Here is an 18,141-nt window from a genome sequence, read left to right on the forward strand (position 1 = left end):
GACAGAATTGCAGGGGTGCCAATACTTTTGGCCACCACTGTATGGTACCTAGCGTATACTTCTTGATCAGAGATAAGAGATACTTCTATTTTTCACGGTGCACATGGTTCGTTTTTGGTGTATTTTTAAAGATTCTAATAAAAAGGAATTTTTAAAGAGTTGATATATACAGTACACGCCCTGATATGGAAGATGAAGCACTGTGAAAGGACTGCAGCTGCAAATATTTTTGTGATGAGACAAACCTCACTTCTGCTGTACTATCTTAGCTCTGCTGTACTGTGTTCTGATCTTACTGTAGAGCTGTGTGTGAGTATGAAACCAATGTGTCAAGCTGTAGAGTCAGATTCTCATGCAGATCAGTGTCCGGCCCATAGAACTTAACAGCTCATTTACATATAAGAAAAACGTAGCTTTCTCTGGAATAAGACATTGGATCGCAGATATCAATATATCATTTTATTCAGCTTCATATGACTTACATGCCCATATAGACGGCTTAGGAGGGTTGATCCTACTGACAGATTCCCTTTAAGCTTCTCCTGGTACAGCTATATCCATAATGATCCTAATTATTACAATATCATGCTTTTTTACTGCTAATAAACCCTGAACGAAATTAAAGAATTGCTGTCTTTCAGTCTCCTCTTCACCCCCTCCCCCAAGAAATCAAATCGTTGCCATTATGAATTACAGGTTGCAACAAAAAAACAATCGATTAAACAGCTAGATGGACAGTTAAGTAAAAAAGTTATTTAAATGTTTTTAAAAAAACAGTAGTAAAAAACACTATGAAAGCTAAATTTGAATTTGTGAGAATATTGACAAGCAGAATGGGGTAATTATATAGGTAATAGAAAGGTGCATAGAAAAAAAGCACACTTTTCTATAATATGTAGACAAGTCTTCATAGGGGCATTTTGTCATACAGGCATTTTTCTTGTGCTCATACTTGTTTATGGCATTAGTTTATTTTCTGTATCTAATTTTCATGTGGGCTGTTGCATAGAACGGTAGAATGAAGGTAATAATGTGTCATTCTCTTCACAAACTGCAGGATTGCTGTTTGTTTTACCCCCACAAATGTAAATATTTTGTAATATATTATAAGTTACATGAAATGCTTTTATTACAGAACACAACTCAAGCATTCCCTGTAGTAGCTCTTGTGCTTCTTAATAGGTCATGACTGTTTTTTCAGCACATAAATGTGTTATTTTCATGTAGAGAGCGCTTCAGTGCTGCACAGTTGCCAGCCATCCACAATTTTTTTTCCAGTGGAAGACTACCTATCCTGGGCAGTCTGGCAGAAGTATACATGTTGTAACTTTTTTGTCCTTATTGCAGTGGCCAATGAAATGACGGCCTGAGACAGGAACCGCTCCTCTCTGTATTCTTGTATGAATTGTGATAGAGCTGAGCTGGAGTTTACTTACAGTACCACAGTGAGATCCAGAGAGGAGATCGAGGTGACAGCAGCTGAAGGGGAGCCAGAATGGAGATCAAGCTGACAGCATATTAAGAAAAGAGAGATTGAGCAGAGAGACAGCAGCATGAATATTTATAATTACAGTCCTTTGATCCTGTTAAGTTACAATCTGATCGGTATATGTATGTCCTTCTATATAGTATTCGACACAGGAGCTGGTATAGCCAGTGAAATCTTCAGTGAGAATACTGCTAAAAGTAGCTTATAACTCGATGGAGAAGTTGAAGAGTTGATTTTCAAGGTGAAGGACAGGTATTGCGATAATTAATGTCTAAAGAGTAAACTTTGTGAACGGTGCAGACACCAAAGAGAGGAGGGATAAGAAATTGACTGTGGTAAAGCTGTGCATGAAATGGATATCCTCATAGTTCTATCTGATCTGTACATAGCAGTTCACAGCTGCTACTTCCTGTGATTTGTCTTCTCTTCTTTGTTACCAGAGGCGGCTCTAACCTAACAGGCAATAGAACAGCAAATTATAAAGCAGGGAGACATCTAATGACCTGCACTTCAGGGCATTTTAACATGGATAAGAATTTTTTTTTTTTAAATAAAGTGATTCTATATTTTGTTAGTTAGTACACTGGCTGTCAGATGGACATAAGTTTATTGAACTGACAATGACCTTTTAAAACAATCTGCATCATCAAATTTTATTTCATACACCTCCTTAATTACTTAAGGGGTTGTGCCACCATAAAGAATACATTTAGCTAAGAAGAAAAGGTGGAAATAAATGGTTTTGTAATTTACAGTTATTAAAAATTATGCTCCATTGAACATGGTGTATGTTGGTCCTTTCAGGGCCATGTTGGTTTGTATGTTTGTCTTCTTTTAAAAAATGGGAGATGGAAGGACTTGTGTATATATACTGTTAAGCTTCTTATATTACTGTATAGAAATAATCTGCCATGTCATTTATCTATGTATGTTTTATAAGTTTATTGTCTGCTATTTATCTATAAAAAAATTTCAATAAAAATTACAGTTTTAAAAAAAAATATTATGCTCTATTCAAAAAATAACAAGCTTTCATTTGCTGAAGTATGCCCTTTTGCGCCCCCTGGGGTTATTTCATTCTGTCTTCCCAGTGGCCGATCAACTGGCTGAACATGCGCAGTTCCTGTCCTCATAAGAGTTCCCCCCAGCTCCCCACCCCCAGTGTGCACAACGTATGGTACCTGTACTTTATACAGGTCTGACAGCGAGCGCAGGGAGCAGATTGCTGAGAACACGGATTCGTGTCAGTGATTCTTCCCCCTGCCCTCATGCAGGTCTGACCTCTAGATGAGATCGTTCTGCTTCATATGCGCGCAGTCAGAGCTTTTGTGACAGCTCTGACCGCACGCATATAAAGCAGAACGCTCTCACCCAAAGGTCAGACCTGTGTGAGCGCAGGGGGAATAATCACTGACACTCTTTTGGGCTTTTGTGCTACTACTTTAATAGGGGATTTAGTTTAGTTGGGACCTCTTGTAATAGCTAAGGCCAACAGCAGCATCAACACCAAGTACTAAGTGACCACAGTTGCTCATTCAATTATGTAGCAAAAAGGTGTGGGTAAATGCGTAGTCTTTATGAAGCCTGTATATATTTGAAAATCACAGGATCAATAGACATGTTAATGATAAAGAAATGATGAAAATGTAAACAAAATTTTCAAAACATCTCGATTTTATGTAGCATCATCTGTCAGCGCCACATGCAGATATATGCACACTGTCACAACTCTGTTGTCGGGTATCCCAGGACCAGGGGCTCGTTCCCTGTCACTAACGCTAGGGGAACCCTAGCTTGCCCTGTTCCCTGGATTGAATATGCCGGGGCCACGTACCTTGTCTGAGCACCTCAATCCGCCCTCAGTCTGTTCCCCCCAACGCAGGGAAGAGGGGAGTAGTAGTGTATCGCAATACACCAGCCATACTAGCAAGGTAATACAAACAGGGATAAGGGAAAATACCAATCATACAAATATATGCACACAAACAACACTGGGGAGTGGAGGATGGGGAAAAAACAAAATAGGAGAAGAAAAAGGATTAACACACATCCAAAACCACGAAACAGTCTCAGATAAATCCACCAAATGCCTTCTCAAACAACAAACCACCGAACTCCTAACCATGCAGCAATGAAGCTAGCTCTGGCAATGACTGCTAGACCGAGCCCAGTATATATAGGAGAGGGGAGCGGCTAACAGTGAACAGCTGCCAGTGTTAAGACAGGTAAGCTTCCAGCAGTTCACAACTGAGCAAATTAACCCCTGCACTGCTAAAAGAAACCTGCACAGTTTAGTATGAAGGTGAAAGGCTTCTAATAAGTGCAGGAGTGGGAGGAATCAGACCCTGCGGTCTCCTGACTCCTCTCTGTCACGGTAAACCTGTGACTTTTACTCCTTGGCATACTGTCATTGGGGTTATTAACCCCTTCACGACATGTGCTGTACATGTACAGCGCAAATCGGAGGTGGGTATATGGAGTGGGTTCACTGGGTGAGTTCACCCCATACCTGGCAGGTTATGACGGTGTGTTACAGCCAGGCCCTGCATCTCTAACAGCGACAAATAACACACGGCTGCATGGTTGCTTGTAATTGCATGCTCCTATCTGCATGCCTGTGACGTGATTGCGGGTCGCCAACGGGTTGCTATGACAACTGGAGGTCTATAGAAGACCTCCGTGCTTGTCATTATGGAGCTCCTTTAAAAAAAAAAAAGTTCGGCAAAATTATGTGTTTTTGGTCCCTACAATTCCACAAAAAATGCTGTAACAAGCGAAAGCGATTAAAAAATGAATAAAACGTTTTCTTGCTCCGCAAAAAATAAGTCGTGATACAGCTCCATCGACCGAAAATGAAAATGTTACTGGTCTCGGAAAGTGACGACATGCAACCCAAAATATTTTGCTTATTGCAAGGTCATTGTTACCACAAAATGTACACCGCAAAAACTATTTAAAAAAAACAATGCCAGAATTGCGTTTTATTCACCATTTATCCCCACTTGGAATTTTTTTTTTCTTGTTTTCCAGTACACTATGTGATAAAATGAATGGTTTCATTCAGAAGTACAATTCGTCCCGCAAAAAAAACAAGAACTCATATGTCTATGTGGACAAAAAAAATAAGAGTTATGGCTCTGGGAAGATGGGGAGGAAGAAAAGGAAACCGCAAAACTGGAAATTGGCTCCCTTTGCAATTGGTGACCAATACCTTTCTAGATGTGCTCAATGGGAGACAAGTCCAGAGGTAATGCAGGCCATAATAGCACATTTAGTCTATGCAGTAGCAAGATCAATATGTGGCCTGATTTTGTCATGTTGAAAAGACTCCTGGTACACTTTTGTGTTCCCTTGTGAAGGCTTCTTTCAAATTGCCCATTTGATCTCCTGACCAATCTCTAGCTATCAGTGTCCAAGACAAAAGCCCCATTGCCGTCTTGCTATGCACAATGATAGCTTTTGATTGCTGTGGCATAAGATCAATAGAACACCTGTAGCTGAATTTCTGGCTCGTAGTCCAATGTCGTACAAATGCCTTCTGATGGTTTGTAGACATTATTTCATTCTGTGACTTTCAATTTCACTTGCAGAACAGAATGGATCAATCGTTGAACTAGTGGTACGGCCATTTCTCCCAAGTGTCACAGTAGCCATTTTTCAACACAACAACACCAGGCCGCATGTTGCTTGTGCTTCTGTGAGCATTCTAAATGGCCTAAGTGTGCAACTTTGGCATGCAGCGTCTCTGGGCTTGTCTTCGAGCACATATGGGACGTCATTGGTTGGCAATTGCAAAGGGAGCTGCCAGCCGTGGATCTTGATGATTTTCAAGCACCATGGCATTCAGTGTGGTAGAACATTCCTCACACAATCTCAATGATAGCATAACAATGCATGTAAGCGTGTATATATCTGCATGTGGTGCTCCATGTTGAATAAATTTAGATGTTTTGGAAATCGTTCTATTTTTTCATCATTCACATATCATTAACATGTCTATCAATCCTGTGATTTCCACAATTCCGTGACATTTACTTCTTGGTGTTGTAAATTCAGCGTTGAGCATTTATGTATATTTATTTACATGCATACATACATTCCGATATGTCAGGCAGCGCAAGCGTGCCTCTCATGCTTCTGGGTATACTCCCCGGCTGGTTGCCTCTTGCCGCTCTCTGGTTGTGAGGGGTGGGGCCGGTGCGGGACCCACCATGCCCGTGTACTCCGCTCCAGGGTAACTACCTCATGGCATGGTGCGGTTGGGAGGCGACACGCCATCGCTTCTGGCATTAGCTCTATTCATTCATCCTGGGACGCCGGGTTCTCGAGCGCCAGCTGTTGCCAGGAGACATGGGATGATAGGTCTCCTGGTTCAGATATGTGGTGGGAGGTTCCTTTCTCTCCATCCTCCTTTCCCCTTTCTCTGTCTCTCTGGGTGAAGAGTGGGCATTACCTCAGCGGTGTCAGGAGATCCATGAGAGGGATATTTAAACCCGCCATATCCTCTTGTTCACCGCTGATTATTCAGTTTCACTTTAGTGGTATGGTTGGTAACTCTTTGGTGAGTGTTTCTTTGGTTTGGCTCTGGCTCTGGTGTTTGGTGTCCTCTGGTTCCTACATCCCTGTTAACGCTCCCTGACCTTCCAAGTTTGTTAGGTTCCTGTCTGCCTTACCGGTATAGTTTATTGGTGTGTTTGACCCAACTGTGGCCAGTGTGCCCAGCCACCACAACCCTGCTATTAGCACCTGGGAAGGGCTCTGAAAAAGTCTTCTTCCCTTTAGTGGGAGTGGGTGGAGTGGGTGAAGAGTACTCCAGCCATCAAGGGTGTGCATTAGCGGGATGGCTTTCGCGAAGTGTGTCTGGCATACTGCTGTTGCTGGCCCTTTGGCCCGATTATCTCACCACTAAAGTATTACATGATATATACAGCCTCTGTAACAAATGATTTAGTGCTTATACGTTGTGTGTTTTTTAGGGCATTAAAAAGATTGAGGCAAATCTGTATAAGGATTTCCAAGCTCACTGCTTCGGTGAGGATACACTGAAGAGACTTGATCTTTGCTCTATGTTAAAGAAAAAGCAACCAAGTGGTTACTATCATACCGAAGCCTCCATATTTTTTGGTAAGTAAAAGTGAGAGTTCCAGTAAGTGTTTCCTCTCTTTCATTTCCAATAATATGAAACTATCATATTTTATGAAAAAATATCAACATTTTTTTTTGGTATTTTGTGCTTAATGACCCAATACCTGCAATATTTTTATGCAATTTCTTAAGATCTTATTTAACATGTTTTTGTTACAGTTTATTGTAATGTATTAAGGTTTATTTCATCTTCCAAGTTGTGTTTTTATATTTTACATGCTTTAAATATTTTATTTTAGAGTAAAGCTTATTTTTCTATTTTTCTAAATAAGATATAATATGTGTTTAAAGATTTTTTATTTTTTTTATGTATAATGAGAAAAGTTTGGTGTATTTTTTAGACTACCTAAAATGAGGTACAGTTCTATAAGTTGTATACAACCTGATGTTTGGTTGTTTTGGTTTGTACACTACTGAGAAATGTCTGCCAGAAGGTGGCAGTAGACTCTCAACATGCTTCAAAATAAAATTGGATTTCTTGCATACTGATTCTGGTCTTTGTTGCTGGTAATAATATATTATTGTTTAGAGTTTGATATAAAACTCTAGTTAAAAAAAAATTACACTATGGTAACATTTTCATTGATCCAATTATGTTCCATTGTCTTATTCAAGGCTTTGTAAAAGTTTTTCAACTGGTGCCAAAAAGTCCAATGTGATACATGGACCTCACCATCTGTTATAGAAGTCCTTTCCAAAATAAAAAAATGGTGCTCAATTTACCTTTCATTTGTCTCCAAAAGTCTAAATAGCATTAAAATATGTACAAAATGAGTAAATTATGATGTTAAACCAAAGATGTCTTCAGTTGGAGGAATGCAAAGTTTATCCCGCGCCATCAGCAGATTAGGGAATTTTTATTCATGATGGGGAACTCCCCCGTTAAAAAATGTCACAGTAGGCCAGACGCCTGTTTACCACTCGAATCATTCTTTTTGGGATTACTGGAAAAAGCCAAGCAGCTTACTGTCCATTATGCGTTTCAACTCCGCACTGGCATCTTCCTCAACTGAGAAAAACCGACAAGTACAGACATGCTTGTCGTTTTATTTTTTTCACTTGAGAAAGATGCCAGTATGGTGTTAAAACGCGTAGTCGTCAGTAAAGAACCTTCAAAATGACCGCAGCATGAGACTTCTTTACAGCAGCGGAGCCCTATTTGGTATTTCTCTGAGATATATTATTACAAAATTTATATTTGCTTTTTCTATTGATTTATAATGATAAATGTCAAAGTACTCCAGCACTGTTAGAAAATAGATTTACTGCTTCCCGCATTAAGACGTGAATAAAGTCCTGGGCAGGGGTACGCTAGGGTAGAGGGGGCTCGCTCTACATGCGATAGATGCCAGCTATGTTGCATAGCCGGCATCTGTGTTGCATCCTGGTTGTTAACCATTTAGATACCACTTTCAATCTCTGATAGCGGCTTTTAAATGGAGCGGTTGCGACACAATCGTGTGGTACCGATTGGAGGATCACATCGAAGTGCACAGACTGGCCCTGCTCCTCTCCTGAACTGAGCTTGACAGCATGTACAGTGGTGTGAAAAAGTGTTTGTCCCTTTCCTGATTTCTTATTTTTTTGCATGTTTTTCACACTTAAATGTTGCAGATCACACAACAAATTTAAATATTAGACAAATCTAACACAAGTAAACACAAAATGCAGTTATTAAAGTAATGTCTTTATTATTAAGGGAGAAAGAAATCCAAATCTACAGGGTCCTGTGACTCCACCATAAGAAAGAGACTGGGCAAAAATGGCATGCATGGTGGAGTTCCAAGACGAAAGCCACTGCTGAGTAAAAAGAACATACAGGCTCATCTCCGTTTTGCCAGAAAACATCTTGTTTATCGCCAAGACTTCTGGGAGAATACCCTGTGGACTGACGAGACAAAATTAGAACTTTTCGTAAGGTGTATGTCCCATTACATCTGGGGTAGAACTAACACAGCATTTCAGAATAGGAACATCATACCAACAGTAAAATATAGTGGTGGTAGTGTGATTATCTGGGGCTGATTTGCTGCTTCAGGACCTGGAAGACTTGTTGTGGTAAATGAAACCATGAATTCTGCTATCTACCAAAAAATACTGAAGGAGAATGTCCAGTCATCTGTAAGTGACCTCAAGCTGAAGCGCACTTGGGTTATGCAGCAGGACAATGATCCAAAACACACAAGCAAGTCCACCTCTGAAGGGCTTAAGAAAAACAAAATTAAGACTTTGGAGTGGCCTAGTCAAAGTCCTGACCTTAATCCGGCTGAGATGCTGTGGCATGATCTTAAAAAGGCGGTTAATGGTCGGAAACCCTCCAATGTGGCTAAACTACAACAATTTTGCAAAGATAAGTGGGCCAAAATTCCTCCAGAGCGTTTTAAAACACTCATTGCTAGTTATCGCAAACGCTTGATTGCAGAGGTTGCTGTTAAGGATGGCCCAACCAGTTATTAGGTTTAGGAGTTATCACGGACACTCTCCTCAGCACGTGATCTGGAGTGCGCCTGCAGAGGTTAATTTATCTCCTCTCACTCAATCCAGCTCTCAACCTCTTTTTTAGGCTATAAAGTGAGCATAAATCACTCCTTGACATATTCAGCACACCCCGATTACTTAACGCTGCCACCACTCATTAAACACATGGGGTGATGAGTCCCCGAAATCAAGGTTACTGTCAGACAATCAAAAGGTCACACACTCTCTTAAAGGCTATGGATTCTTTTAGAGCGAACGAGGATCAACTTATTAAAGGTTTTAAGCTTTAATATAAAAATATACAGTGCTTGCAATAAACATATAAAAAGTTAAAAATACATTGACAGACAAATAGTGATGAGCGAGCACTAAAATGCTCGGGTACATGTTGTTTGAGTTGAGCAAATTGGAATGCTCGAGTGCCCGAGTAACGAGCCCAATCTTAGTCTATGGGAAACTCGAGCATTTTTCCGGCGACTCCCTCCAGCGGTCTGCAGAGGGCCTAAAAATTGCCCAAATCGATGGAAACAATGCTCAAATGACATGAGAACAGCCTGGGGAAGACCCCTGGAAGCATTTCTGACTCCTAGGTCAATGCTGTCCACAATGCTGTCAGAGGTATTAGGCCACTTTTACGGACTCGCAATAAAATATACAAAAAACGAAACCAAAATGGATTTTCCTGGGAAATATGTTAAGGAACATCCTTTCCAGGGTAATGACTTGTATATAAGGCAAAATAAATATACAAAAAGAAAAATGCTCCTCCACACCTTGGGCTATGTTCACACGTAACGTTTTTGATGCATTTTTGCACTTTTGCATTGCTTTCAACCAAGACAAATGCATTCACCAGGAAATCTCATTTTAACATTTTACAACCTTATCTGACCATGTGGTGTGTGACACATCATCAGACACATCCTGTTTCATTTATGATGGTGGGACTCTGAAAGTCACAAAGCCTATTTTTATAGGGCCATCAGGCGGCCCTCGCTATTGTTAGGGAGCTATCAGCCAGCTATGCTTTGTTGTTCCCATTATTGAGTGGGTCTCCTATACTGTTATTGTGTATCCAGTCACTGCAAGGGCTGCCAAAAATTTGGACGCAACCCAATACCCCTTTGAAGAGACATAGAGGAGGGTCTCCTTAAAAAATGTTCCCATTATAAAGGAGTTGGTCTCCTATAGTGGTAATGCCTATGATGTGACTGCAAGGGCTGCCAAAATTTCCCTTTAGAAAGGAAAGGTTCTGCTATTCAGTTATAGGGTATGCAATGAGTCCAATGGCTGCTAAAATTTAGGAAAAAACCCACTAACAAGTTAAAGACACATAGAGGTAGGCCTCAGTAACGACATATTCCCATTAGAAAGGAGAGAGTCGCCCATACTGTTTGCCTATGCAGTGACTGCAGTGGCTTTCAAAAATTTGGAGGCACTCCAATGCTCCTTGCAAGAGACGTAGAGGTCAGAGGGCCTCATGAAAACAATGTTCCCATTATTAGGAAGTGGGTATTCCATACTGTTTGCCTATGCAGTGAAGCAACGGCTGCCAAAAATTTGTTCAAACTCAAATTCCTCTTGCAAGAGACATAGCGGTCGGAGGGCCTCCTGAAAACAATGTTCCCATTATTAGGAAGTGGGTCTCCCATACTGTTTGCCTATGCAGTGAAGCAACGGCTGCCAAAAATGTGGAGGAACTCCAATGTCCCTTGCCAGAGACGTAGATATGTTGATATGTTACATGTGGTGGTGATATGGTGGTGGAGGATGAGGATGCAGATAAGGAGGAGGACAAGAGCAAATAGGCAAAATCAGGAAGCATATACCCATGTCTGGGTGTGAAGACAGAGGTGCATGGGAATAGAATTAGACCTCCCAAAAAAAGACACTGGATTTGAGTTTGTTACGCTGCTATCATTCGGTGGTGTTGAGAAGTCTGGCCCAATCCAGCCCTTGTTAGAGTCAGCCTGTCAGCATTTTCTATTGACAGGCGGATGCGCCTATTGGTTCTAATTCCACCAGCGGCACTAAAAGCCCACTCTCACAATACGCTAGCGGCAGGGCAGGCCAGGACCTCCAAGGCGTAGAGAGCCAGTTCATGTCACGTGTCCAGCTTGGATACCCAATAATTATAAGACACAAATGAATCACGGAGGATGTTGGTACGGTCGGCAAGGTACTCCCTCAGCATCTTCCGAAACTTTTCCCTCCTTGGGAAAGCACCCTGTGCATCAGGGCTTGTGCGATGGGAGGGTCTGAGAAAACTGTCCCAGAACTTTGACAGTGTTCCTCTGCCTCTGCTGGATTGCATTTGTGTCTCTCTCGCCTGTACTCCTTGGTTGTCCAACTAACTGTGACCTCTGGCCCACTGTTTTCAGATGGGAATTTATTTAATAATTCCGCAACAAGGGCCTTCTCGTACTGCCCCATTTTATTAGGCCTCTCCTGCGCAGGAATAAGAGACAGAAAGTTCTCCTTGTAGTGTGTCTAGAAGTGTCACCAACCAATAATGACAGTCACCCAAAATTTGGACAACGCGAGGGTCACGGGAAAGGCAGTGTAACATAAACTCAGCCTTGTGTGCCAGACTGCAAAGAGGCAAGACTTCCGTGTCCTCACCAAGAGGACGACTGACCATGCTCTCCTCCTCTTCCCCCTCCTTCCTTGTCCACAAGCCATGCAGGCTGAGCAGACGGTATGACAGTAGTGCAGGTATTACCGTCTATAGTGCAGGAAACTAGCTCCTGTTCTTCCTTCAACTTCTCTTCCTCATTGTCACCCAATCCACGTTGGGATGAGGTGAGGCTGGGCTGTGTGGAATCACCCTGTATGGTTCCTTGCTCTATCTCATTGTGCTCCCCCTGCAATGCATCCTCTTTAATTGTGAGCAGAGAGCGTTTCAGAAGACAGAAGCTTGATGGTGATGCTAATTATGGCGTCATCGCCGCTCACCATCTTGGTGGAATCCTCAAAGTTTTGGAGGATGGTACATATGTGTGACATCCATGTCCACTCCTAAGGTCTTATGTGTGGAGTCTGAACTGAATACCGACTTCCTTGTTGATGCTGGTAGTCAACAACTGCCCTCTTCTGCTCACAAATCCTTCCCAACATCTGCAATGTAGAGTTCCAACATGTGGGGACATGGCAGATCAGTCAGTGAGCTGGAAGCTGCAAACGCTGCTGAAGCACGGCAAGGGCGCGGAAGCTGTAGCTGACTTTCTAAAACGGGCACACAGGTGGCGTACTTTAACAAGCCGATCTGAACCACGAGGTTAAGCACATGGGTCAGGTATGGTAAGTGTTTGAGCTCACCTCAGAGCCGCCACCAGGTTCCAGCCATTTTCACACACGACCATGCCTGGCTGTAGGGTCTGCGGTGTCAGCCACAGATCTGCCTGCTCTTTCAGAGCTGTCCACAACTCTTCAGCGTTGTGCGGTTTGTCACCTAAGCATATTAGCTTCAGCACAGCCTATTGCCGCTTGGCCGAGGCAGTGCTTCAGTGCTTCCAGCTTATGACTGATGTGGCCATTTTGGAGATGGAGGCTGAAGTGGAGGAGGAGGAGGAGGTGCAGGAGCTGTAGAATGTGGGGACAACCCTGATTGACCCAGGGCCCACAAACCTCGGCATCAGGAGGACGTGTTCCGTCCCAAGGTCCGACTGGGTCCCAACTTCTGCTATATTAACCCAATGTGCCGTTAGCGAGATGTACCGTCCCTGCCCACAAGCACTTGTCCATGTGTCCGTGGTTAAGTGGACTTTCCCAGCAATTGCGTTGTTGAGGGCACATCTAATTTTGTGGGACACGTGCTCGTGTAATGCGGGGATGGCATACCGGGAGAAATAGTGGCGGCTGGGGACTGAGTACTGAGGGACGGCCGCCACCATTAGGTGGCGGAAATCTTCCGTCTCCACGAAGCTAAAAAGCAACATTTCGAGCTCAAGCATTCGCGAAATGTGTGAATTTAGTAGTGTGGCCCGTGGGCCATTGGATGCGTATTTGCACTTGTGTTCCAATGACTGGGCTAGAGACAACTGAATGCTGCGCTGGGACAAGGACGTGGATGTGCTTGCTGATGGTGCTACTTGAGAGTGTTCAATGACAGGTGCAGGGCGAGAGGCATCTTGGCATGCACCATGGACAAGAGATTGGCGTGTACGCGCAACAGCAGAACAAGCAGTGGTGTCACCCGCAGACACTGTTGCTGGAACCTGGGGTTTGGCCCACTTACTGGGGTGCTTTGCTGCTATGCGCCTTGTCATGCTGGTGGTGGTCAGGCTGCTAGTTTTGCTACCCCTGCTGATGCTTGCCTGGCAGGTGGTGCAAATGGCCTTTTTGGGGTTATCTGCAGAGTCTTTAAAAAATAACCAGACTCGGGAAGACCTAACAGTTGTAATGGCAACTTCCGTCGTGTTGGCATTACGGGGAACGCTTTCCCACCATGTGTCTGCGGCCACCACACTTCTTCCTGCCTGTTGTGGTGCTACGCCTCCCTCCCCCTGTGTGCTGCTGTCCTCGCTCTGTATGTCCCCCTGCCAGGTTGGGTCAGTTACTAAATCATCCACCACCTCGTCTTCCACTTCCGCACCCTGGTCCTCCTCCTGACTTTCTGGCAATTGTGTCTCATCATCATCATCATCCACCTCTTGCGACAGTAATTGCACTTTCCCACCATCGCCTTCGTGTGACCGTGGCTGCTCCAATATTTGGACATTGCTACACGCATTCTCCTCTTGACTCGCTTTAAGCTGGCCGGGCGAGAGGCCCGAATCTACAAATGGAAAATTGAACAGCTCTTCTGAGTGTTCAAGTGTGGGATCAGTTGTCTCCGGGCACTCGATATGGTAGGACGAAGGAGGATCAGGGTGAGGAATATGCGGTCCAGGCTCCCGACTACTGAGACCGTGTGGAAGACAGAATGGTGGTGGTGGTGGCAAAGTGACTGGAAGCATTATCTGCTGTCCAACCAACAACCTTTTGACACTGCTCTGTGTTCAATAGTGGTGTTCTGCAGTCCCCTAGTAATTGGAACAGGAAGGTCGAGTGACAAGATGTGGGTGTTTGTTGTGGCACAATTTCAGCTTGCCCACGGCCATGTCCTCAACCTTGGCCTCTGCATGCACCATCACCATCACGTCCACTTCCCCGTCCGTAGCCACGCAACTTGCCCATTTTTTAATGGAGGACAATATTTTCCACGTTCACGAGAAGTGGCTGATTTTGGAATGCTGTTATATGTGATACGTCTGACAGAGAACCACAGTTTTAAATAGCAGGCCTGTAATTTATTAATACTATTCTTCACAGATACCTAGTGTGAATAGCTTGACGGACACACTGCAACAGAATGGATAAGGAGGCCAATATTTTCCACGCTCAGTTTAAATTTCTGGATTTTGCTCGCTGAAATATGGAACAGATCTGGCTTTATTCTGCAGTGACAACAAGCAAATGGAGCAGAAAAATGGTGTACTCTGGATTGCTTTTTAAGCAAATAACCAGGATTAAGATAAAAAAAAATTGCCCTGGCCCCTGCTATCTGGGGCTATGTCTACAAATATCTGTAATTATTACAGCAGCAGCAGACAGGACGTTCAATGGAGCCTATTGTGCTGTATCATACACTGCAGTCTGCCACATAAACTGCCTGCCTGCCTAGCACTGATTATATGCAGCTGGATTAGTCCTTAGAAGGACTGTTAGTTCAGATGGATATATATATATATATATATATATATATATATATATATATATGTTGTGGAATACCTATACTAACATGACGTTCAATGGACCCTCTTGTGCTGTATCATGCACTGCAGTTTGCCGCATACCTTGCCTGCCTGCCTAAGTCCTACTATCACTACTGAATATATGCAGCTGGATTAGTCCTCAGAAGGACTGTTAGTTCAGTTGGATGGATATATATGCCCATCAACCACGGCAAGGCAACCTCCCCCCGACGGGCAACCACTCCGCCCAACATGCCACCCCTGGCATGTCTTCTTCTGGGCTGAAAACACCTACACCTAAAGGGCAAGCAGAGCTGTTTATATAACGCCTGCTGGTTAATGGGAGGAGTGCAGAATCAGGCAACAGGCAGTTACACCCCCTTATAGTAATACAAACCAGAAAAACCTGACCAGCACCTGCTAGTGTGAACCGGTGCCAGCTGCCGCAACTATAAAATATATCAAAAGAATGCAGCAGCACTCCATATGGCCAAGACACATCTTAACAATGAAAATAATGAAAATATTAGATTCTGGTTTATATTACTATAAGGGGGTGTAACTGCCTCTTGCCTGATTTTGCACTCCTCCCATTAACCAGCAGGTGCAGCTCTGCTTGCCCTTTAGGTTTAGGTGTTTTAGCCCAGAAGAAGTCATGTTTGTCCGTTTAGTTGTAGTCTTGTAGCCCAGGGGTGGCATGTTGGGCGGAGTGGTTGCCCGTCGGGGGGAGGTTGCCTTGCCGTGGTTGATAGGCACACATGAATTGGCCAATTTATGCGCTAGAAACCTTCATTGTTTGTAAGTACTTGTTGCTAAGCAAAACAGTTTAGATCTAATATTTTCATTATTTTCATTGTTAAGACGTGTCTTTGCCATATGGAGTGCTGCTGCATTCTTTTGATATATTTTATAGTTGCACCGGTTCACACTAGGAGGTGCTGGTCAGGATTTTCTGGTTTGTGTATATATACAGTACAGACCAAAAGTTTGGACACACCTTCTCATTTAAAGATTTTTCTGTATTTTCATGACTATGAAAATTGTACATTCGCACTGAAGGCATCAAAACTATGAATTAACACATGTGGAATTATATACTTAACAAAAAAGTCTAAAACAACTAAAAATATGTCTTATATTCTAGGTTCTTCAAAGTAGACACCTTTTGCTTTGATGACTGCTTTGCACACTCTTGGCATTCTCTTGATGAGCTTCAAGAGGTAGTCACCGGAAATGGTCTTCCAAAAATCTTGAAGGAGTTCCCAGAGATGCTTAGCACTTGTTGGCCCTTTTGCCTTCACTCTGCGGTCCAGCTCACCCCAAACCATCTCGATTGGGTTCAGGTCTGGTGACTGTGGAGGCCAGGTCATCTGGCGTTGCACTCCATCACTCTCCTTCTTGGTCAAATAGCCCTTACACAGCCTGGAGGTGTGTTTGGGGTCATTGTCCTGTTGAAAAATAAATGATGGTCCATCTAAACGCAAACCGTATGGAATAGCATGCCGCTGCAAGATGCTGTGGTAGCCATGCTGGTTCAGTATGCCTTCAACAGTGTCACCAGCAAAGCACCCCCACACCATCACACCTCCTCCTCCATGCTTCACGGTGGGAACCAGGCATGTAGAGTCCATCCGTTCACCTTTTCTGCGTCGCACAAAGACACGGTGGTTGGAACAAAAGATCTCAAATTTGGACTCATCAGACCAAAGCACAGATTACCACTGGTCTATGTCCATTCCTTGTGTTCTTTAGCCCAAACAAGTCTCTTCTGTTTGTTGCCTGTGCTTAGCAGTGGTTTCCTAGCAGCTATTTTACTATGAAGGCTTGCTTCACAAAGTCTCCTCTTAACAGTTGTTGAAGAGATGTGTCTGCTGCTAGAACTCTGTGTGGCATTGACCTGGTCTCTAATCTGAGCTGCTGTTAACCTGCGATTTGTGAGGCTGGTGACTCGGATAAACTTATCCTCAGAAGCAGAGGTGACTCTTGGTCTTCCTTTCCTGGGGCGGTCCTCATGTGAGACAGTTTCTTTGTAGCACTTGATGGTTTTTCCAACTGCACTTGGTGACACTTTCAAAGTTTGCCCAATTTTTCGGACTGACTGACCTTCATTTCTTAAAGTAATGATGGCCACTCGTTTTTCTTTACTTAGCTGCTTTTTTCTTGCCATAATACAAATTCTAACAGTCTATTCAGTAGGACTATCAGCTGTGTATCTACCTGATTTCTGCACAACACAACTGATGGTCCCAACCCCATTTATAAGCCAAGTATTCCCACTTATTAAACCTGACAGGGCACACCTGTGAAGTCAAAGCCATTTCCGGTGACTACCTCTTGAAGCTCATCAAGAGAATGCCAAGAGTGTGCAAAGCAGTCATCAAAGAAAAAGGTGGCTACTTTGAAGAACCTAGAATATAAGACATATTTTCAGTTGTTTCACACTTTTTTTGTTAAGTATATAATTCCACATGTGTTAATTCATAGTTTTGATGCCTTCAGTGTGAATGTACGATTTTCAAAGTCATGAAAATACAGAAAAATCTTTAAATGAGAAGGTGTGTCCAAACTTTTGGGCTGCACTGTGTATGTATGTGTGTATATGTATCTATATCTATCTATCTATCTATATATCTATCTATCTATCTATCTATCTATCTATCTATATATATATATATATATATATATATATATATATATCTATATATATATATATAGTATGTATGTATAGTGGAATACCTATACTAACTATTAACAAGTAAATCTCTCAGTGACGCCGCAGTACCTCTCCCTACTCTGCCTGATTCCGAAGTGACTGTGACGAGCATAGCGGCGCCAGGTCTTATATAGACCTGATGATGCTGTGCGGCCAGCCAATCACTGTAATGCCCACAACCAACATGGCTACAGCATTACAGTGTATGGCAGGCAATCCCTGCATGTTCATTGGCTCTCTAAAGAGCACCAAACATGCAGGGAGGGGACCCGAGTTTCTGCCCGAGCAACCCGGAAATACTCGCCGAGCTTGTCGAGCACAGTGATGCTCGGGCGAGTACCGAGCAGTGACGAGCACATTCTCTCATTACTACAGACAAATATACAAAACAGTTATAAAATAAAAAGCGAGAAATAACAGAAAATACCTAAAACGTTACCATCTGCAGTTATCCTGTTGTCCTGAGGGAAGGAGAGTAAATTATGGAGCACATCAGCCTTTCAGGCTGCTCCCACATGTGAACATTTCTCTTTGTGTAACCTAGCTTTTTTATAGTCCGGACCATAGGCTTATATTTCCAG

General features: G+C 43.1%; 1 protein-coding gene across 7 annotated transcripts in view; it reads left to right on the plus strand.

The window, feature by feature from the left end:
* The window catches only part of AKAP7 (A-kinase anchoring protein 7), a 262,693-nt gene that overhangs the window by 61,129 nt on the left and 183,423 nt on the right, over positions 1 to 18,141 (plus strand). For 5 of the 7 annotated variants that reach the window (XR_012318026.1, XR_012318027.1, XM_073671248.1 and 2 more), the window contains exon 7: positions 6,466 to 6,613. Coding sequence is in view for 5 of the 7 variants with exons in the window: in XM_073671248.1 (XP_073527349.1) it covers positions 6,466 to 6,613 (148 nt within the window). In the remaining 2 variants the exon portion in view is untranslated. Of the gene's footprint in view, positions 1 to 6,465; positions 6,614 to 8,333; positions 8,675 to 14,425; positions 14,718 to 18,141 lie in introns of those variants that run through there. The other 2 variants (XM_073671251.1, XM_073671246.1) reach the window with 2 other exon arrangements.

This window comes from Phyllobates terribilis, unplaced genomic scaffold (genome assembly GCF_046119375.1).
Source record: "Phyllobates terribilis strain yellow unplaced genomic scaffold, ASM4611937v1 Scaffold_3__8_contigs__length_932513732, whole genome shotgun sequence".
Lineage (NCBI taxonomy): Eukaryota > Metazoa > Chordata > Amphibia > Anura > Dendrobatidae > Phyllobates > Phyllobates terribilis.